Source organism: Nesoenas mayeri (genome assembly GCF_963082525.1).
Source record: "Nesoenas mayeri genome assembly, chromosome: Z".
NCBI classification, from domain to species: Eukaryota; Metazoa; Chordata; class Aves; order Columbiformes; family Columbidae; genus Nesoenas; species Nesoenas mayeri.
In genome coordinates, this window is record NC_137542.1 from 47,142,990 (window position 1) to 47,166,583 (window position 23,594).

Below are 23,594 nucleotides of genomic sequence, written 5' to 3' on the forward strand. Positions count from 1 at the left end.
TGGTATTGTTGATGTCAGTTTAAATGTAGATAATGTCCACATAAAACCAGATATTATATATAATATATATCATGAATATAATGAATATATAATGTATATAATTCTGCAATAATCTTGTCAAGATGAAGTAATATTGTAGAGTTTGCAGTTAGGGACATGGTTACTCTGGGATTCGTGGGAGACATGTTTCACTCTAACCTTGACCACTAATATTTTCTTACTTGTGTCTTGCAAATACTGGCTTCTGAAACTGAAGAAGTCCAGTATGAAGCATTCTTCCTTTCTCTTTCTATGGAAGGTTGTCTCAAACAGCTGCTAGTCATTAATTTCTTACAGTATTCCAGGAGGAGATTGCTCAAGGTATCAGGTTGTGAAAGTTTTTTACTTCTATTTAACGTTTGCTGCTTGTAGGCTGAGGAATCTCTAAATCTGGAGGGAAAACAAGTGATGAATCTTGAATTTACAGGTGACAGTAAGCAGATAGATACTTGTAACTATCCACAGTGAAGGAAGGATGTTACCTGTTCTTTGTGGTTGTAGCTTGAGAGCTGTTCAGCTTACATTTTGTAGTACTGGGCAAGCAACAGTACACTGCTCTGCTGAGTGAGAAGTGAAGGTGATAGTTTTATTGTGGGAAGAAACTAGGGGTTTTGCAAAATAGAGCTCAAGATGTAATAGAGGAAGGCCTGGGAATTCTGTGGAGACATGGAAGATCTCCAGCAAGTTGAAGTCACTACAAATGAGGCTGTGTGGGTGTTGAACACTAATCTATAGAGAGCTAAGCTTAACTAACCTTGTTACATTTGAGGAACCATTTGCTTAGTCTGGATCTTAGTCTCCCTAAGTAGTAAACTGAGAGTTTGCTACACAGTGCCTGCATCAAGATACTGACAGTTTTTCATTTAGTGTATGAGAATTTTGTTTTAAATTAAAATTGTTGTAGTTAGTTAATTGCCATCAGATGCTGGCAGAACTCATGCTGGTAGCATACAGGTTATTTTGTTCTCTGAACTTTTAATTTACACCATATTATTTTGTATTCAATGTTGTTTGGTTTTGTATAAAACTTTGAGAGATTTGGTTTTTATGCTGAGTTTCATACAAAGTCATTGATTTAAGTGTATTTTGTATGAGGAGATTAAATTTAAGATCGTAACCGTGGCTAATTTTTTTTTTTAATTTGTGCCACTACGTATTTTTTGTTATAAATATGACAGTGGCTGGCATGATTCTAATTTTGTGGTTCCTGACGTTTTTTTATCTGTAACATTTAATTCCATTTTAAACTTATAAAGTCAGAAGAAAACTTTATGGAAGTTTTTGAAGCATCATTTAGAACAGTCCAACAGAGCTGACAGTTTAAAAGAAATTCTACAAAAATTAAGTTATGACTGTGTTCAAGCCTGGGATGCATGAATGGAACAAGACTTCTCTGGAACCTGCTCTGTCACGTTGATGGGAGATTGCTGTGGTGCCAGGCACTGAAATTTAACACCAAGTGACTTTCTGGCTTGTGATTTTGGTGTTTTCTTTGCTTCTATCCAGAAAAAGGAGGAAACCTTAACAGTGAGAGGGTGGCTAGGGCTATAACTTGGGCTTTGTCTGAGCTAGGTCCTTTCATATGCCAGTACATGTATCCATACTGGCCACATATGGAAGAGCACACTTGGAACTGCAGTTCAGTACAGTTGTAGTTGGACTAAAGTAGAAGAAGAGCTCTAGGGGAAAGAACTACAAGTAACTCAGGAACAGTTGAGAGGGCAAATGAATTTGGTAAGGTCAAAATAAGGAAAGGCAGAGATACTAATTAGTTCTGTGTTGTCAGAGCCTTTGAAACTTAAGTATATGCCTTTGAAGTCTGATCTCATAAAAAGGAATAATGTTCAGTATTACTGGTAATAGATAACTGTTTTATGGGATCAAATAATGATCTTTCAGGCCTGAGCATGTGATGTCTTATTTTCTAGGCTTGTTTTTCAGGAGCACAGCACAGTAGTCAATGTCTGATGTGACTGCAGTTCAAACTGAAAAAATCCAGAGTTAAAATAGTTTATCTTGAATTTGGCTCCTCTCTGAGTTCTTATAGCAGAATATGACTATGTAATTAAAGGTAAAGGTGAGAAGGAGTTGGTCTCAGTGAATTAACTAGATTTTTCATTTTGAAAACTGCTTTTCACAATCACTGTGGAATGCCAGAACAAACTATGTGCTTAATTCTATCCAAATTCTAAACTGGAAAAGAGTTAGTGTCTTTTGGACTCTTAGAAAAATATGTGTGGGGTTTTGTGTGGTGGTGTTTGGTTTGGTGTTTGTGTGTTTGTTTGTTTTTTTTCTCCTCCTACATCACAGTGGAGTGCTTCACCATTGTGCTTAATTTTGTCTTCAGACATAGTTCTGGTGTTAGACAAAAGGTGATGCTGTCCTTGCTTTGTGCTCTAGCTTTTAGATGTGTTCAACTTCACTGTTTCTCTAGCCTAGCTTTAAGTGAATCTATACCTTTCAGTTGTTCTGCTGTAACAGCTGAGTGCGCATGGTACAATGTTTGATGTAGAAAATTGAAGCATCCATTGTACAGCATTAGCTAGCTCAGCATTAGCTTTCTGTCAGCTGTGAACAATATAGCCCATTTAAATGTGTGTGGAGGTGGTGTTGGAAAAGTGAGAAAAACAAATTACTGGAATGCTGTGTAACCATCAGTTACATCCTTTCTCTGCTCTTTAGTTAATAAACTTTAATACTGTCTTTATTATTTTTAAATTTATTGCTTGTGTTGCACCACTCCTTTCTTGAAAACAGACTTTCAATTGTTACTCTAAAATTATGGTTATATGATACTGCAAGCAGGATGCATGCACAAAAAAAAATAAACCAAGTAAATGCTTTCAGTTGCGTGAAATCTTAAACTGAAGTCAGTGAGATTTTGTGGTGAAAGCCTGTAATAAAGTGTGATTTGTGGATTAGGTCCAAACTTAGAGGAAAAGTCAGTGAGAAGACATAAACGTTTGTGCACTGAACAGAAAGTAGCGGTCCTCAGTTGATATTCATTTTAAATTTACAGAGATTAAGAGATTGTTAGGGGATCTTAATTTTTATGTAGTTAATCCAGTCTGTCATTTGGGGAAGAACTGTAGTGAATTGGGATGTCCCTGAGTAGTGTATACATTTTCTGGTGTAACAGTATTTTGACCAGAACTGGCAGTTGCGTGATGGTGAAGGCTGCATTATTGTTGGTTAGGTAGTAGTCTTTCAAGTGACAAAATTCAATGTACGGATCATGTACTAAAGTTTGGGTATTGATAACCCTCAGATATCTTCATGTTACTTTAAACCTTGGTACAAGAAAAATTGCAGTAGCCTAACCAGAATGGACTTCTTAAAACAAACTTCAATAAAGATATTTATTACCTTTTGTATAGAGGAAGATTTAGTTAAATGTTAATAAACAAATCTGTTTTTTCTTGTAGATCTTATGTATTAAAGAAGGATTATATGTGACTCTATGTGGTTTGCTGATGAACTTTCCCTGGGGAAATAGCTATATATGTGCAAGTTTAAAAGTTCGTTCTAGAATCTTGAACTAATTATTGTTATTGAAAATAGTGTGTGGCAGTTGATACTGTAAGAGGAAAATGTTTTTATATATGTAACTTGACAGGAAAACCTGACTTTTTAGAAAGGTTGGCTGTGTAAATTTTTATTAATGAGAAATCCACTCAGACTTACCTTTGTATTTTCAATTAGGCTGCTTATTTGAGTGAATCTCTGTGATTGTGGACTGAGTGTGTATGTAGACTTGCATTCAATTACATAAAATTTAGTGTTATGTGGGAAGAATCTTACAAATCTGTAAAAGTAAGCAGAATAGAATCATAGCATGTCCTGAGTAGGAAGGAACTCACAAGGAACATCGAATGCAAATCCTGTCCCTGAATAGGATGAGGCCAAAGTTCGCCTGATGTGTCTGAGGACATTGTCCATTCTCTTCTTGAACACTGTCAGACTTGGGGCTGCGACACCTCTCTGGGGAGCCTGTTCCAGTGCTCCACCACCCTCTGGGTGAAGAATCTTTTCCTAATGTCCAAATTAAACCTCCCCTGGCACATCTTCCTGTCATTCCCTTGGGTTCTGTCATTTGTCACTGAAGAGAAGAGTTTGGCACCTGCCCTTCCTCCTCCATTTGTGAGGAAGCTGCAGACCGTGATGATGTCTTCTCCAGGCTGAACAAACCAAGTGACTTTAGCTGTACCTTATACTATTTCTCCTTCAAACCCTTCACCAACATCTTGGCCCATTTCTGGACACTGTCCGGTAGCTTTATATGCTTTTTATCCTATGGTGCCCAGCACTGCACACAGTGCTCCAGGTGAGGCTGCACCAGTGCAGAGCAGAGCAGGACAATCACCTCCCTTGCCCAGCTGGCAATGCTATGCTGGATACATCCAGGACATGGTTGGCCCTCTTAGTTGCCAGGGCACACTGTTGGCTCATGTTTGACTTGCCATCAAGCAGAAGCCCCAGATCCCTCTCTGTGGAGCTACTTTCCAGCATCTCATACCCCAGTCTGTATGTACAGCCAGGGTTGCCGTGTCCCAGGTGCAAAATCTGGCACTTGCCCTCGTTGAACTTGATGCGCTTGATGATTGCCCAGTTCTCCAGTTTGTTCAGATCCCTCTGCAGAGCCTCTCTGCCCTCAAAAGTGTTGACATCTCCTTCCAATTTAGTGTCATCAGCAAACTTACTAAGCAGTCCCTCAAGTCCTGCATCCAAGTAATTTATGAAGACATTCAAGAGAGCTGGCCCTAAGATGGATCCCTGCAGAACCGTGCTAGTGACTGGTCACCAGCCTGACATAATCCTAATTACTAGAACCCTTTGAGCCCAACCCATTGGCCAGTCACTCACCCATTTGTATTATCTGTCCAGCTGTATGCTGTACATCTTGTCCAGGAGAATACTGTGGGAGACAGTATCAAAGGCTTCACTGAAATCCAAAAAGATCACATTGACAGGCTTCCCTTGGGCAATTAGGTGGGTAACCTTGTCGTGGAATTAAATTAAGTTTGTCAAGCAAGTCTTTCCCCTCATGAGCCCATGCTGGCTGGGACCAATGACTGCATTGTCATTCGGATGTTTCTCAATAACTATCAGAACAATCTTCTCCATGATTTTGCCAGACACAGAAGTGAGACTGACAGGCCTGTAGTTGCCAGAGTCATCCCTGTTGCCCTTCTTGTAGACTGGCACAACATTTGCCAGCCTCCAATCAACTGGGACCTCTCAAGATTCCCAAGAGCGTTGAAAAATCATGGAGTTCATGCTATGATGTCAGCCAGCTCTTTATGCACCCTTGTATGCAGCAATGAGAATGATGCATACAGATATGCACAGACACAGAGTTCTTATTAGCAGCCAGAGCAGAGCTAGGTAGAGCTGAGTCAAGCTGATCTGATCCCTCTTCTATTAGCAATTCTCAGTTTATAGGTTTACAGACACGGGCCTGGACCAAGAGGTTAGACAGGATGCTTTTTCAAAAAATGTTGTTCCAAACACAGCACACTCATCTTGTGACTGTTTCCAGTGACATTCCCGTGCATATCTTGTGGACAGTGTTTCAACCCACTCGTTCAAATGCCCAGGCCCAACAGTCACACATCATACACAGGGAGACAGTTTTCTGGCCCAAGGTATCATTCTCACTGGCCTGGGCTATTGCTCCTTACACTCCAAAAAAAACATGCTTCTGTATAACCTGTCCAGGGCCATTTATGTTTGACTAATTGCTGTGATTTAATCATGTTAGTATTATTCATCCGGATGGTCATATTTGTATTGATCTTCCTTTATCATACAGGTGGCTGGAGCCATACACTTGCTGTTCTCACACTTGGATGAATCCCTTCAGGCCACATTGACGTGTAGGGGTCTAGCTGGAGTAGCAGATCCCGTACAAGTTCCAGATTGATTGGGTGTTTGCAGCCATGGTTTTCTAGCCCACTGCTACTGGAGCCCCCACATCCATGATCAGTGTTGAAGACAGAGGCAAAGAAAGCATTAAACATTTTGGCTTTGTCTACGTAGCACTGTTAATAAGGTGACCATGCTCATGAAGTAATGGACAAATGTTTTTTCTAGTTTGTCTTTTACCATTAATACATTTTAAAAAGGCTTTTTAATTGTCCTTCACAGTACTGGCCAGCTTCAATTCTAATCGAGCTTTGGCAGCACGAATTTCCTCCCTACAATGGTGAGCAGCATTTCTGTAGTCCTCCTATGGAAAGGGTACAGAAGAATCTGTGGAAAACTTGAGACTTAAGTAAAAAAAGACAGAAGTAGTGATGTAGAAAGTACTTGAGATACAAGCATCACATTGTTGGAAGTGCTGGTAATGCAAACAAAATTTAAGTGTAGTTGTGACCTGTTAGTTGCCTTGGAGTGCTGAAGAACAGAAATCCAGTATGTTTTGGGGGCATATATACTGAGAAACAAATTGCACACCTGAGTTCCTGCATGATCTGTTATAAGGAGATTTAATTTGCCTTTGAAATGAGGGTATTATGTTTGCTTTCTTAAATAAATGTGTCTTCTGAAGTGCGAAGAGTTTGGTCTGCATGTGATCAAGAAGTAGTACTTGCTTTGCTTGTTTTACCTCTTTCCGCTAAAACTGTTGGAAGTATTTGCAACTCATTAGTGTATTGCATAGCATATACATGATCAAGTCTTCAGTATTTTGAAAGACAAGGTGGCTGGGAAAGAATGTGAACAGTGTTTTTTGATAGCCGAATGTGGATGCTGTGTAAGATGTGATTCAGGTGCATCTTCACGCTTCACGTCTTGTGTGTTCCACAGGTTTTTCATCTTAATGATGTAGAGACACCAATCCTCATATGCAAAACTGAAAAAGTTTGTCCTTGTTTCTTGCAGAAGAATGTTGTTTTCTGTAGGGCAGAATGGTGTTGCTTCAGAGGATTTGCGTGTTCTTTTGCAGTGTTTCCAAGGTAGTGGCTTACCTGACTGAAGTCATGAGGATAAGTACTTAAGAAATGGGAGAAGAAAAAGTTCTTAGATGAATCAACTAACATCTGAAAGTATGATTAATCTTGAGATGTGCTAGAAATGGTAGGAAGGAAAGAGCAGATAATGCCAAGGTGTGTGTGTATATATGTATAATGTTAAAAGATTAAAAAACCTAGAAAATTAGGCTGCATTAGACTTGCAGTAGTTAGACTGAAATTCCCTATATAAATCAAATGGATTACATTGTTGTGAACAAAATGAGTTACTAATGAATAAGTTTTCATTGTGTTGAGCTTACGTTTAGAGAACAGCTTATAATGATACAGTAATGAGCAATTTTTATACAGGTCATTGATAGCTGGAGAGCAAAACTGTGTCAGAAGAAATTAGTTTGGAATTTTTTTTTGTTTTTTGAAACTCATGAATAAGTAGCATCTGTGGAAGTTCTATGTGCTGAATATTTCAGCATTCTCACACTCAGTTTTGACTGAGATGCTGATGATCTTGCCTTTTTTCTGCTTCTGAAATCTGGAAAATGATGAAATAATATTCTTAAGTCAAAGTCAGATTGGTTACATTTAATTGACTTACGCAATGAACTTTTTAATATCTCTTATTTTGGAGTTTGTATGTGAGTGTTTTTCTTTTCAGACTCGAATTAGTGATAAAAAGAAGAAACCATCAAAGCGATGTGATACTGATATTAAAAGCATATATTTGTATGAAAATAAAGGTATAGACAAACTTACTGGTAATATGAATTGTTGGAATAACAATTCTACTTTTTGAGTGACATGAAGATTATGTGAATAATTAAATATTTAATGATTAAAGAGTGGATTTATTTTTTCATTTAAGTAAACAATGAATCTGACTACATTATATAGAAATATAGAGTTATTTTCTAACTCAAATTCTATCCCAAGAGGTTTTCAAGGCTATAAACTATCCTAAACTTTCAAGGACTCTTCAATTGAGAACCTTTTTGCTGTAGATTTGAAATTTCACGGGTGTCCTCTGTTGCATGGAGACACGTATATAAAAATGAATGAAAATGATGCAATTGTCTCATACCTGGGCTAGACAGAACAATTTAATCTTTCCATGGGGCATACAAACAATACTAGAAATAGTTGATTAGATATTTGACTTGTGTGTTGATTACCTCCCAATGACGATGTCATTCTGACCTTGATTTCAGATTTGTAGTCTGAATTGCAGTTTTTCTACTGTTAATTACTTCTAAAGGAGTTTTGCAGATTAAAGTTCCATGTTACTCTATCTGCGGTCCAAAAGTATTCATAACATTCAAATGAATACTGGAAATGGAACGTGACTGTTCTCCATGTGAAACAAGGCTACTTAGTAGGTGAATTATTCCATAAAAACTATATGTAACGTTAGAGGAAGGCTATCGGAGATTTGTGACAGAAATGCACTAGAAACTTTCTGTGCATTTTTAGAAGGTGTAAGGAGAAGCTTTGCTGCTAGATCGATGTCAGTGCCAAACAACCTAAGACCTTGGGAATAGAAGTATGTGAACAAAGAAGCTTTAGTGGTGAGAAAAACTGAAGATGGATGAAAATGTAGGAGACTGAGTGAATTTCTAAATGCCTTGTGCTAAAATCAAAGGTGTTTATTTACTGTCTTTTTGCTTAATGGAACATTTTCTTGTTCTCCCTAACACTTGCACTATTGTATGCTTTTTCTAAAATTAGAGAAAAATCTTAGTATACTGATACTAGCAGTGATATAGAATTTTTGTAATTAAACTCTGAAAGGTAATACATACGATACCTAACTAAGGGAGCAGTTATGGTTGCATTTTTCATTAATTTTGTCACTTCCTGACAGTGGAGTACTTTATTTAGCAGCTTTAATCTTCTCTTAACAGGTCTGTTTAAGAGTAAATCTGGAACATGAAAAGGAATGAAGTAGCTAGTAAGTTTTTATTTTAAAGGTGACTTGCACATTTGAGTGTGAACATTGTTATGAGATACACCTTACACCTCTGAATATGTAAACTTGCATGTACTTACAGTGCTGCTGTTGCTGCAGACAGCCATTTGAGAGATGTATGAATAAAGGAGGTGCTTAAATGAGTTAGTCTATTACCCTGCCTTATATAAGGTCCTAAAAAGTCTTTATTGCACTGAAGTAGGGTTATTGTTACGTGGTGTATAGTCTTTAGTAGTGTTAAATTGGGCATTTTGAACTGAGATTTAGAGATGTGTAGATATGTATCTTTGTAATCTAGGGAAGTCTGCAATGTTTTATAGGTCTATCTTCTTCCTGTGTGCCAATCCCTGTATTAGAATTTGAACTTTAGCAGCCTGCCACTTTCTGGCAATAATTTGCCCTTGATCCTAAACCAAACTTTGAATGGGATGTTCTTACATGAGTGTGGCTGTGCAAGAAATTAGAAATAATTGTGTGATAATGAAATGTAATGGTGCTTTAAAATTAACAGCCCATCTCGGGCTTTGAGATTTTTTTCACTAGAAGATGTGAAAGAAATTGTGTTTCACTGGGTGTGTATGATCTTTGGTAGTGATGCAACCTAAAGAACTGGAAGCTGTTTCCAGGGCACTTGAAAATGGAGAACTCTAATACTAATATAATTAGAAGATTTTATCAAATTTTTGTGGCCTGGTCTAATTATTGCTTTTTCTTAAAGCTGATGTTGCACTGCTGCATTAGTTTCTGAATACTGAATCAAGAAGGAAAAGATTAAGAGGATTTAAAGGAAAATTTATCCAGTGCAGGTTTAGGTGAAGATTGTTTGTCTTCACAGGTTTTCTGTAACAGGATATATTTGCTTAGTATAGAATGTATTCTTTTGGGTGCTGTGTGAATTTGGAACAATAGCAGCAGAATTGTTGAATATAGTGAGCATATAATGGAAGAGAGGACAGAATAAAGCCTGAATATGTTTTTCTAACATCCTTTTGTTCACCATGTATATAATATTACAGTGTTTTTTTTTGTTTTTTTTGGTTTTTTTTTTCAGTGCCTTTAAACAGTTTTCTTTAGATCTTTAGGCAAGTACTCTTTAAATGTAAATCATTCAGAGATCATAATCTATTTGTTAAGAGGAAAAAAATACTGACATTTTCCCACAGTGAATTAATTTGTAAGGAAGATATTTGCTTAATTTTAATTTCTGTATGTCTGGTTCTGTGTATATTCTTAAGGAGTTTTCAGTGTTCCTAGTTATTCAGGTTTATACAACTACACAGCATAGATTTAAATAAAAAGTAGTTTGAGTGTAGTGGTGAATTGAAGGAACATTTTTGTTAACACAAGTGTATAGTTCTGTTAAAACTCTTTCAGTTGCTCTGTGTGTAGAGTTTTGTGCAGCAGAGAGAGTGCAAAATGAACATTTCAAACAGGCAGGATTTTCTGTGTTGGAATTCCCTTGTCCATTAAGTTGTCTGTCAGTCCTTCAAATACCACAGAATTGCTCATCTCACCTTTAAACAGTAGAAATATTTAGGGAATGGTTCTTTTAGTCTTTGTCTTGGCTATGCTAAAGAAGTATTTAATCAACTATTGTGGTAAGACAGAACATGACTGACGTTGTGAAGTCAAGTGCTCAAAAATTTGGAAGTGGTGATGGATGTAGGTGAATTGTAGCATGTTCATTTAATGGAGCAGAGAAGTTAACAAACCCTTCTGAATTGGTAGTAACTACTGTGCTTCCAGAGTTAGCAGTTTAGCCACACCAGTGTTATAGTGAATCCAAGCTATTAAGTTTTGCCTTTGACTTCTTACATAAAATGTGGGAAAGCAAGTACTCTCAGAAATAGATAGTTCTCTATGGACGCAGCAAATGCAGTTGTCCCTGTGTGCCTCTTCATTGCAAACTGGGATTTTGTTTTGGGATGGTATTACTATAATCTTTTGGCTAAGTTTATATGTATTTGGTTAATTTGACTATAGATTCTGTATTTAAGCCACGTGTCGACACAGACGAATAGCCTGTCTGTCTTTTGCCATCAATTTTATTTATGTTTCTGAAACTGAGAGTGAGATTCCGTTTGGTCTTCTCAAGGTGTTGTGTGTATGACTGCTGTCAGTCAACTGAAACATGTATCTAGCTATTGTCTTCACTCTTCTTGCTTGTCTTTATCACGCCTCTCCTTGCTTTTCAGTCAGTCTCTCTACAGTGCTTAGTAATGTTTATGAAATTCCATCTAATAAAGAAAACCTCTATTAACTGCTATTAGTTTTGCATCTCAGCTACTGTGACCGCTTCCTTAAGTCTTCCAGTCTTGTTTCACCTTTTATCTTCAATCTATATGGATTGTAGATCTGATTTCTGCTTAGGAGCTAATTACTTTTCCTGCTATGTAACACTGTTTTGACTCTTTTTCATGTCTTCCTTTGCCTTCTATTCCTCTTTCTACTTCATCATAAACAGCTATTTCACTTCAATGACATTGCTTTGTTAACTTGGCTTTGGTGGTGTGTTTGTCATTATACTGATGTTTAGTAATTGTATTTTTTTTAACAAGAAGGCTTATTTAAATACTAATAATATTCCCTGATGTCTGGCTGAAGCTTATGGGTCAAGTGTGCTCATTTATGCAGGCAGAGATGTAAAATGAAAATTAAACAGAAAGTCAAGTTGTGAAATGAGGACAAGTATGGCACGTTTCATGTGGATTGTGCATGAAGAGAATATAGTCCCTGTAGCTAGCACAGAGCAAGAAAATGATTATGCAAAAAACTTAGAATGCTTACACTTAGGTTTTATTTTTTCACTTTAAATGATACATACTTTTGAACAGTGTATGAATTCTGAGCCCTACAATTTATGTTTAGTTTTCAAAAAAACTCTGCTGGATCTTCCGTAACAGTCTAGGAAATCTAATGTGATTCACATGACTTGTAATGTACTTGCATTCTATATCAAAAGGTTTTGCATGCCCAAGTAATTGCAAATATTACATATATATATATCTTTGCCTTTTAGTGCTTTTCCTCTAGAATGTGAGCATTATGATGAAGAAAAGATATTGCCATCAACAGTAAAACTATGCCATAGGTAAGTTCAGTGTAAATAAACAGAACAGTGAATACCTTTTGTATTTCTAAGGTAAATACATAAAAGCGTTGCACAGGAACTTTAATATGAAGAAAATCTAAGTGCAGTCCTTATTTCAAATTAGGTGCAGATTGTTTTATTAGGAAATGTTGTAAGAGAATGCTTGTGTCCTAGAGATCTGTGACAGTAATGCTTTTGTGTCTTCCTTCTGACATGTACTGTGTGAAAAATGTACAGGGCTTCTGATATTTGTTCAGCAGGAGTCTGATAAAAGGTGCTAATTTCAGTTTGTATAAAAAAAGCATAACCATAATGTAACTGGAATATCTGTGATTTATCATATAATAGTTTCATCCATATAATAGGATACATTTTTGGAAACTGAAATTTATGTTGTTAATGCATTTCATCATTTTTACCTTAAAGTTCTGTAAAACACTCAATAATACATTAATTAAACATGACAAAATATTTTTTAGTGAGGAATTCAGTAATCAGTTTTTACTATTTATTGTAAAGTATCTTGGTCTCAAAATGCTAGTACCATTTACAAAACTAATCTACTTGATAATACTGAAGCTTCTGGTTAAGCTTATCATTATCCCTTGAATCCATTGTGACTTGTATTTTCTATTCCTACACTCTCAGTGTTTAAAATTACATCTATCAAACAGCTTGTAGTGAGTCTGTGTGGACACAAACATTGGGGAAGCAGTGGTTTCTTAAATTGAAAAGTCTATGGTACGCTCTTTCTCCTGGAAGCACTTGCTGCTTTAAAAAGGCAATTACTCTGCTATAGTGTTTGGAATTTCACAAATTTGAAATCTAGGGGTGTTGCTTTTGTAAATGCACTGTGTGTCTTTGCTCATGTGCTCTCAGGGAGGACTGCAGGGACCTCTGTGAGGAGAGGCCAGGGCTGTCCTATGCCAGACACACTGCAGGGCACAGCTGTGCTTGGCAGTGAAGATGGTGGCACCTATGGGAAAGCATATGTAAGAAAGGGTAAAAAAAGCTTTTATGAGAGAAACAGTCCTGCAGTCACCAAGGTCAGAGAACAAGGAGAAGGAGGTGTTCCAGGTGCCAGATCAGAGACTCCCCTGCAGCCTGTGATAAAGACTGTGGTGAGGCAGCTGTCCCCCTGCAATAAGTGGAAAAGACCATGGTGATTCAAGGTGTCCATCTGCAGCCCATGGAGAAGACCGTTGGTGATGCAGGTTGTCATCCAGCAGCCCATGGAGAACCACAGTAGAGAAGAGATCCACACTGCAGCCCATGGGGAGCCCATGTCAAAACAGGCTCCTGGCAGTACCTAGAGAGGAGTCCGGGCTGCAGCAGGCTTTCTGGTAGGACTTGCATCCCATGGGGGACCAATGTTGGAGTAGTCTGTTCCTGAAGGACTGTGCCCTATAGGAGGGACCCATACTGGAACAGTTAGTGAAGTCTCCAGTGGGAGCAACCCTGTGCTGGAACAGGGGTTCCAGCATGAGGGGGAAGAAGCGTCAGAGAGGAGCTGTTACGGACTGACCACAACCTGCATTCCGTGTTCCTCTTTGCTGCTCGGTGGGGGGGAGGGAGATAGTGGTGAGAGAAGTGAAGGAATGAAGGTGAGGCTTGGAAGAAGGGGAGTGGAGGAAAGGTGTTCTTAGCTTTGTGTTTATTTCTCATCATCTTACCCTATTTTAATTGAAAATAATTTAAATCTTGCCCAAATCAAGTCTGTTTTACCCGTGACCGTAACTGGTGCGTGATCTCTCTGCCTTTACCTTGACCCCTGAGCTTTTTTGTCTTATTTTCTTCCACCTGTCCTTTCTAAGAAAGGAAGTAAGCAGCTGGGTGGGCATCTCACAGAAGACTTAAAAAAGGTAAAAAGATTTCTCATAAATTAGCTCAGTTTTTGAAACTGGTTGAAACTTAAGTACTGTAGCTTCAGTTTCAGAGTGAATACTGGAATTAAAAAAATATTGGCAATGATTTCTTTGACAGGATTCTGTTCCAAATGGGCTTAAAAGAACATGCAATTTGATATTTAAGTGCGTAGTGTTATATAATACATTTTCAGTGTCTGAGGCCATGTGTATTAAGTCATCAAGAAAAAGGTCTCTTGATGAAGACTGTAGTACTAGTATGAATGCCTTGAGAAAGTCTGTTGCCATTTTCACCTAATGAGCTGGTATCTAAAATATTAGACTGCTAAATTGTGGAAAAAGATATTTAGGTGTGCAAACAGATTATTTTTAAAGTGATTCTGCATGTATTGCAAGTCTTAATCTTTGGTAACTTAATACTATTAAGGGATGGGCTTGGTTATGATTTTGACTTTAGAAATTTAAGATCTTCCTATGATTATAGGTATGTTAAAAATGTATTATGCAAACTAATTTCCTACTGGCAAAGCTTTAGTGTCTTATTAACTACTGGGCTTCATCTGGACAAACATACACGCGTAACAGCTAATATGCTTTGCGTAAATACAAAATCTGTCCTTGAGCTCCCAGCTTGGCTTCTCTAGTACTGCTTTATTGCTACATGAGCTGAAACAGTGTGGGACTGGAAGCTTTTCCAGTGATGATGTACTTTCTTTGGCTCAGAATTGCCTTCTTAGGGTTCACCATAGCCTTAGTGCTGCTACTGAATTTCTGGTGCCCTTTGTCCTCGTATTGCCTGCTTGTAATTTTATGTTCCTGATGCGTCACAACTTCCACCACTTGCAGAACCCAGCCTGTTATAGGTAAGTTTTTGGCTTGGTTAGCAAGGGTTCATGCTGTGCTCAGGTGACAGTTAAATACAAAGACAAAATGGGGAAATCTTAAATTACAAAACTAGAACTGTTTTATCCTTCTGAAATGAAGTTGTGATACATTAGAAGAATACAACTTTAAACTCATTTGACATGTGATTAGTTATTGTATATGTGTCAACAAGTAGGCGATATAAAACTTGTAAGCTAACAATCTTATTAACTCTGAAATCGGCTTTGGATTTCTTCAGGTTTGCCTGCATACCCAGTCCTTTCTGTAGTCCTAGTGCTCTGTTGTGGAGCCTATTGGTGTCATTGGTATGAAGTATTAGTGCCTTTCAGCACTTGGCAGTATAAAAATTTTGATATGTGGAAAATAGTGTGAGGAAGTTTGGCTTTCCACTGCTGCTGAGATTACCAAAGCATTGTTTTAGTAACTATCTAGGTATTTTTGCTCTGCGGATGGCAATAAAATGCTGTGCTTAGGTGCATTGCTTCTGTTTGCCATGAAGCCAGTGTATTAGCACTAAAAAATCTAGGATTGCTTATCTTACTATTTCTGAATGGAAGATATGGAACATAACTACTTTTTCTTTGCTACATAAAATCTTTATGCAATTCTGCTGCATCAGATATACTAACCTTCTTTCCAAGTGCTAAATGTGCTCCTGAAGTATTATCTCAAGACACTCTGTTTCTAGTTTTTTTTTGTTATTCCCTAGCTTTTGTAGCACAGTGGGTGAGGAACAATGACCTGTTTCCTTCTGTTGAGTTTGTTCCTCTGAGATGTGTGGCTTGGAAAGTCGCTTAAGGGTATTTAGTGGTAGTGCTTGAATGTACAGGATAAAGTTGTAGTCACATAGATTTGTATTTTTATCTGAAATGCGTCTTTCTATACCATACTGCATTCATTACACACTGCTCGGGTCCTTTTCACTTGTATTAAGCAAGACTACCTGGACTGGAACCTCTATTTGCATTTTTTTATTGTTCTCAGAACAAGTATTTCATTCCATCTTTCATAGTAAGGTGATCATATTTCTTTGCCTGTTGAATTGCTATGTGCTTCCTTATCGTAGCTTGGTCAGCTGTTTAGAAATTTTAAAATATTATCTAGTTATGACCATGCTATGAATATCCATGGTTCAGTAGATGCAAGTATTCGAGTAGTTTTTCATATTATTTGTTTTCTCTACTGGATATTTTATTTTTAAAACATTGTAGTAAGCTATGATGTGAGTACTAATTTGTGAGAAATGGGTTTGAGAAGTGTAGATGTCTTCAGTTCAAAGTGTTTAAACTAAGCTCCTGATGACTATCTTTAAAATAGGCTCTAGCACATGAAATGCATTATTTTTTCAGAGAATATTTTCTTTTACTGCAGTGTATTCCCAACATTGTAGCAAAGTAATTTTGAACAGATATTGAATTTGCCCTGAAATTTTCCTATGTAGTAGCCAACTATCTTGTGAATTTTTGGGTTTTAAACTACTGTTGACAAATAGAAAACAATATCCACTGTTCTTATGGGCAGGATAAAAATGTAAGCTTTCTTTGGATTCTTTATTGTAGTAGTAAGCTAACATTATGTTTTTACTGAAATCTGTGTTGCAATTAGTGTGTAGACAATGATGCTAAATGGTATAAAAGCGGAGTGGGGAAGCAAATTGATGACATAATTAAAAGGTGCAGGGGAGAATCAGTAAAAATATTCTATTTTCAGGATTTAGGAGCTACTGAAAGAACTGAAGTGTCTTTTCCATGTGTTTATACATTGTGCATCTCAGAAATGATTTAGAAAAGATAATTGAATCATTTTAATCTTGAATATGTTTCTATAATTTCAATAATTATGTAGCTTGAGCATTTCCTTAGATCAACAGATACTACTTGTAAAAAAAAAAAAACAAAACACCAGAAGTAAAATGCTTTCTTTGGCACAGCCAGCTTAAGATTCAATGAGTGTCTAAATGTCAGTTTTTAAGTGTGCTTACGTACTCAGGATGTAGTTTTATGTTTGTTTGTTTGTGTGGTTTTTTTGTCTGTTTTGTTTTTTACTGATCTGTTGCATTAAGACTTGAGATTTTTTAGCATACTTCAGTCACACCAATGTCATTTGCCATTATGTGCTAGAATTAAGAGACTTTAACCTTCCAGTAGTACTTCTTATAGAGAATCTGTAAAGCAAATGTTATTAGTTGGAACTTAATTGTATGACGGGTTGGAGGGAGAGGTAGTTTTGTACAAGAATCTTACTGTATTGAGTAACTTTCTTTTCTTTAACAGAATTCCTGTAAAAACTAGTAAGTTTTGCTGGTATTGCGCATCCTGGAGATCATATTTTTACTACAGATGCTACCAAGGCTTTGTGAATGGGATGAACACGCTGCTATTGACTACTTACTTACAGTAACCAGCAAGGCACTTCACTGGTGATGTTTTCATTCTCACGTTGTCCAACTGGGGTTTGCTTATACTAATTTTTAAAAAGAGGAAGAAATCAAGGTGGAGTACCGTAAACTTGACATGGATAATAAAAGGAAAGACAAGGACAAGCCAGATGAAAGAATGGCACGGCCTAGTGGGAGGTCAGGCCATAATCCACGTGGAACTGGTTCTTCAAATTCTGGAGTCTTAATGGTTGGCCCTAACTTCAGAGTTGGCAAAAAAATCGGATGCGGTAATTTTGGAGAACTACGGTTAGGTAAGATCCTTGTTTATTTCACTTTACATTATTCAAGGCCATTGTATGCAGTCTTGGCATGAACACACTATACAGCTCTTCAAGGTACTTTCTACCTTCAGTTAGGTTAAATTTGCCTTGCCTGCCTTTTGTGGCTTGACCTTGTCCAGCGCAAGCTCTATCACACATTAAGAATCTCTGTAGCAGGAGAGTTTCTTGGACTAATGTTTTCTAAGTGTGCAGTGCTATCCTAAATTCAGTCAGTTGTCTCTACGAGGATGCTGGAAATTACTTCATGGTTATTGTACTTTGCTACCTTTCCTGGCTTCCTGAGACAGTTTTCTGAGATATATTTGGGGCTAAGTGTAAGTGATATACATCCTCCTCCTGTAGGTCCAAATTATACTTCTGTGGTTTTGGAGACAGTGTATCATAGAATGTAGCAGGCATTACAGGGTTTTTGACAGCAGCAAGCTCTTTGATTCCTTCATTTCCTTTCCATCCACAGCAGTGTAGTGAGGCTACACAGTGAGCTGTTGGTAGGCTGGGGCAGTGAGAATCCATGTGTAGAGAGAATCTGAGAGATGGGTAATTAATTAACGTAGTTTCCTGCTGAACAAATGGATGAAAATCAAATGGTGAAGAAGCGGGGGACTGAGGAGGACCTGTGGAAGTTTGAAGAATTTGGGCAGCAAAGCTGGAAATTTTACCATTTATTAAAATGAATTCTAAATTAGGGGTGTGGGCTTTTGAAAGAGTATGTGTTTAGTTTTGGGGACTTAAGTTTTTGGAATGACGGCGTGATTAGCAGGGCTTTTCAAGATTTGGGAATTCTGTTTGTATTAACAAAGATAACTTGACCATTATGGCAAGCATATATTCCTGTATTCCTAGAAGGCTTGAGTTAATGCACTACTTCAAGGTGTAAAGAAGGATGGGTTCTAAAGTAAGATATTTGGGAGCAGGGTGGGCTATGTAGGTGACGTGTTTGTGTTGATGATCTGCATCTGGTAGAACTAGTACCCAATGTCCTTCAGGCAATGTTTTTAATGTAGTGCTTGCATAAAGTATAGCGTGTTTATACATGCATATTTACAACATGGATAAAATATAACATGTTTTTAATAAAGTGCTTTCTGGGGGCCTTGTATCTAGTCTAAGTTAGAATGTGAACAAACTTCACATATTAGTACTGCAGAGGGATGAAACATAATATTCCTGGAGCTCTGACTGAGGATACTGAAATTAACACTGTCTAATAAGAGGTACTCTTGTTATGCCTATTAATAGTTAAACAAAATAGATATATTTTGACCTTCACAGTGTTATATATGTGCCTCCGCAGTTCACAAGTCAAGCTTAAAGTCTTCAGCTTTTCCGAAACTTTTCTAAACTGGTTTAAATGATAATTTTTCTTTTAAACCTCTCTGTGAACTAAATCAAACTGCTATAATTAATGTCACATTTACTACTGAAGACAACTGTAAACTAGCAAATTTTTCCCTATCTGTTTTTCCTATCTTGGAGTGGTCATAACACACAGAGCTGATTATCTACTTCAGATCAATGTCAGATTAACTCATTTGCTTGCAGCAGATACAGAGTGAAATAATCTATTTCATTCTAAATACAATATTAAAATAGCTAAGACTTAAAACCTGATAGTACTGAAATAAAATAAGACAAAAAAGTAAAGGACATAGGAAGAAGATAATAATGTAGTGTACAGCCACCAGGACAAGTGCAAGCTTTCCCTTTTTAATGGCAACTTTTTTTTACATATACAGTAGATATTTCAAATCCTTATTTATTGTTATTTGTTGAGTAAGATGTTTTAAATGTAAGTTACTGAAAGCAGGAGTTAAGATGGGTATTACAGATTCTAATTTAAATTCGCTATTTTTGCATTTGCATTACTGCAGTAGCAGGTAATTTAAAGTGGGCATCCTTACTGCAAAAATGTACACGAGCACTTAGTTTGTTTTATGTGTTTTTGCAAACTGGAATATATTTTGAGCATGTGTCATAGGGTTGAATCTTAAAGATTTAAAGGAGGAATGAAGTTTTTAAAGAACAATGAAGTTGTGCTTCAAGAGATAAAAATTCAGTTACTATTCAGTAGCCATTGTAGTTCTTCCACCTGAGAGGAAAGGAATGGCCAGAATTCTGGAATAGCTTGTGGATCAAATGGTAAGTTGGTGGTATGTAGCAAATGAGTGTGTGTGATGTGCAACTATTAACTTGCAAACAACTAATTTTTTTTAATATTGAGCTGTTAATCTTTAAGGCTCTTTGGAGTTATAGTTAAGGGAAACTGATGGGGTAGTAAAAGAAGGCTTGTTGCTACCACGCATGATGCATTATACAATACCTGTTCTTTGTTTAGAGATAGATCAATACAAGTGTCAAATCTGCTGTCTTCCATATTTTAAAGAGACAATCATCATGAATCCCCACATGGGAAATTATAACATGCCTTCTGATGTTTTTTTCAGAATGATTAGACTGTAATTACTGCATTTGGCTACTGGAACGTGGTATCCAGTCACTTAACTCTAACTGGATTTGTTATTATAGCTATCTCAGTAGCTCATTAATACACCTAATAGACTGAATGATCCGGATCCCTTCAGGAGTTTTTTTCAGTGTCTTCTGGTTTGTAATAGCATGCAAAGACACTGCAGCAACTTCACACAAAGTACACTTGTCAAAAATATAACTCAAATGATCATAAGAAAACTATTTAAGATGCTTGGACTTCTACTCTAGTCCCTAAATAGGTCTTGTAATTATCCATTCTTTTGGTGGTCAGGTTAGGGTATGCTGCCTATACTGATTTTGTGTTTATTATTTTACAGGGTGCGGGTAACTTGCTTTTTTGTAAAGTTGACCCCTTAACAGACACAAGATTTTAATACTTTTCAGCTTTGCAAGAGTACTCTATTTTTAAAAATAAGGATTAGAGCTGAGATCATGGTGTTTGACTATAGCTGTCTTTGCAGGGAACTTCTTTGTCTTGATCCATGTCTTTTCCCTGTTTGTTTTCTTTAACAAAACTGAGCTAAACATGGGAAATTCAGAGCTGAGTAATACTACAGAGAAAAAAGGAGGATTGTCATTAAAGTTAACAAGCACTAAACCAACTTAAAGACTGTAGAGAAATGAAGTGTTGAAAGTGACAACTTATTTTTTCCTTTATCCACTATTTTTTTAATTTTACACCTGTAAAGCTTGTTGAATATTTTAGTCATTGCATACAGTTTGAAGTCATGCTTGTTGAAATATGCTTATCCAGTTAAAGTCACTTTTAAAGAAGCACATGCATTTTCCAAATGAAATAGGCATTTAACTCAGTAATATTGTTGCAGTGTTTGTTGTAACTTTAATCTTAGTAAATTAGAGAATTGAGGGGAGAAAGTGTTCCTAGTTAATTCTAGCTTTAATTAGTGTCTGGTCTTCCAAATCCATGTGATAATTTTAACATAAGTTTTATATATTTTTCAGAAATAAATACGAAAATATAGAATATCACCTTCCACTTATAGTGGAATGTGATAATTTTCAAGCTTTTCTAATGTATAAAAATTTTGCAAAAGTAGTGAAATACCTGAAACTCATCCTCAGTGAAACTGCTACTTTTTATATTATTCGAGAGCGAAGTTCTCTTTAAAGCATGGTATCAGACTAATAGAGCCACTTTCAAGTCAATACCAGAGTACTTAGCACCTTTGATCAAAAATGTTTCAAAGACTTTTTATGAGGTTTAGATGAAATTTTTCTTGAACAGGAAACTCAGTGTCTCACATTCTTTTTCTTTGTTCTTTTTTTAAGGAAAAAATTTATACACAAATGAATACGTGGCAATTAAGCTGGTAAGTTTGTTTGTTTTTTAAAGGATTTGGGATGAGAAACTGATCAGAACTTTCCTTTCATATTTAGTGGTTTGACTTCTTTAATTAAAATCCTTAATAGTCTTGTATGTGTTCAACTGACTAGAAGACAGTTGGTGATAGATGTAATTATATACTTTGGCCATATTGAATAAAACCAGAGTTAATTGCTGTCACTATTCTAAAGGCTAAGTCTATGTTTGTAAAGTCGATGATGATTGACTGCTGCTTCAAGGATATCCAGACTTCTTAGTAGATTCCTTTTTTGTGCAACAGTTAGAGGAACACCAGATTTAGTGTGAATCTGACAGATTACACAGGAGCTCCAGAAATTCTGCAGGCTGCCTGTATTTTAACACCCTTACTCATGCCTCAAACAGTTTATCATCTGTAATCATTGGTATTTACACATCTGTTTTGGTACACATGTTTTATTTGCAATTATGTGTAAAATATTTCCTTCACCTACAAACATGATTGATTTGGATATTTTGTTAATATGTCACTCTTCTGCTTTTTCTGAATCTTTTGTCAGAGCTACTTGGTTTACTTCCCGTTTTGCTTAGGGACACTTTTAACTTCTTGGTGACTGTTTTCATAACCAAAGTACTTCAAGATGAAATTCAGTTGTTTACTTTTTGTTATTGAAGGAATTTTAGGACTCCCATTAATTTCTTCTTGCTGCAGTAGGACAGAATTTTTGACTTTCTGGTTTTATAAAGTAAAAAGGGAATTATGGAAACAGAAATAGAAATACATGGCTTTAGGTGGGAAATCTAAAAAGTGTTGCACATGTATGCTATAAACTCCTGAAAAATATTTGTATCACTATCCTTGCTGAGAAAAGTACTTATTTCAGCAGCAGTTACAGATTTTTAAAAATCCACCTTATGTTTTGAAAGAGCAACATTGGATGCAGTTTTGTCGGTTAATGTGTTTTATAACTGATTTATATTCATCATCTTAAAATATCTTGAATTTATTCTGTATGTCTGGTTAAACTTGAAAATTGAGAATTGCTCTAGTTAAAGACTATATACTATAAAGCACATTCAGAAGTAGTTTGCAAAATGGTGGGTTTTTTTAAAGTATTAATTAGTTAATTAATGTAGAGCAAGATAACATTTAAATCTGATCAGTGAGTTTTGGTAAAACCATTTGTATTATAGATGCAACCATTAATAAACTCAGCTACTATATCAGCACATTTCAGCTTCCAAGGAAAATACAAGGAAAAAATAACTACCCTTGTTTCCAAATTGCTCAGTCTTACAGCTGTTCATTTACAGCTGTATAAAAAGCTTGAATTAACACTTCTGAATGACTGACTTCAAAGTCACTGAGGAACTGTGAATACATAGTGGACTTTACCATTAGTGGTATGAAAAGCTATAGTGTCTCTGCAGTGAGCAGATGAAAGGAATCATAGTGAAAATCAATACTGGAGTTTGCATCATCATTCCAAGGTAAAATACTTTCATTAGCAGATAGGTTCTTTTAATACGGTTCTCTCTTTTTTTTTTTTTTTTTTTTTTTTTTTCATAGCATTCGGCTTTTTTGTATTTGTTTCTAAATGGGAAGGGATTTGTGTCACAAGGTTCAGTCTGTTAAAAGCAGCTGCATCTAATTGTAGGATTTTGCTGAATTTTGCTTTTTTGCGCTTTTTCCTACTGGAGACAGTGCCAGGACGTTTTTCTAACGGTTGGTTGTACTTGCTTGTGGTATGCCATTCTTTCCCTTTTAAAATGTAAGCCTGACAGTTTAGTCTGTCTTTGGTACTTACTCCCTTTGTGCTTTAAGAACACTTATTAGGCCTGTGCTCAGTCTTTGTTTAGTTATTCTAAATGAAGTACTCTTAATTTCTGCTGTTTTGCTGTTGTACTTCAAGTTTAGCGCTCCTGGATGGGATTGCTTTAATTATGTATGTTTGCTGGTTTGAGCAGTTACCCTTGGAAATACACTTGTGCTGTTATCTCTCCTGTGGTATCCTAAAATCACATTTGTATTCCTCATGATAGCATTCCATTGTTGACATACTATTTTCTTGTGAGCAGCAGAGCATCTCCTGTGCCAGATGTTTTGTGTATAAATGGTAACTATATACTCCAGTGCAGGAGGATTGTGTGGGTTTTGCTCAAGACAATGAGTTATAATAACTACAATGATACAGCAGCTTGCAGTAGTGCTTCTGATGTTAAAAGTAAATGCATTTTATAACTG

General features: G+C 36.5%; 1 protein-coding gene across 4 annotated transcripts in view; it reads left to right on the forward strand.

The window, feature by feature from the left end:
• Positions 1-17,327: 17,327 nt before the first annotated feature.
• Positions 17,328-23,594, forward strand: part of CSNK1G3 (casein kinase 1 gamma 3) — a gene marked incomplete at both ends in the record, with an annotated part of 63,178 nt that continues 56,911 nt past the window's right edge. For all 4 annotated transcript variants that reach the window (XM_080362373.1, XM_080362374.1, XM_080362375.1 and 1 more), the window contains 2 exons: positions 17,328-17,505; positions 21,316-21,356. In XM_080362373.1, the coding sequence (XP_080218499.1) occupies positions 17,328-17,505; positions 21,316-21,356 (219 nt within the window). The remainder of the gene's footprint in view (positions 17,506-21,315; positions 21,357-23,594) is intronic.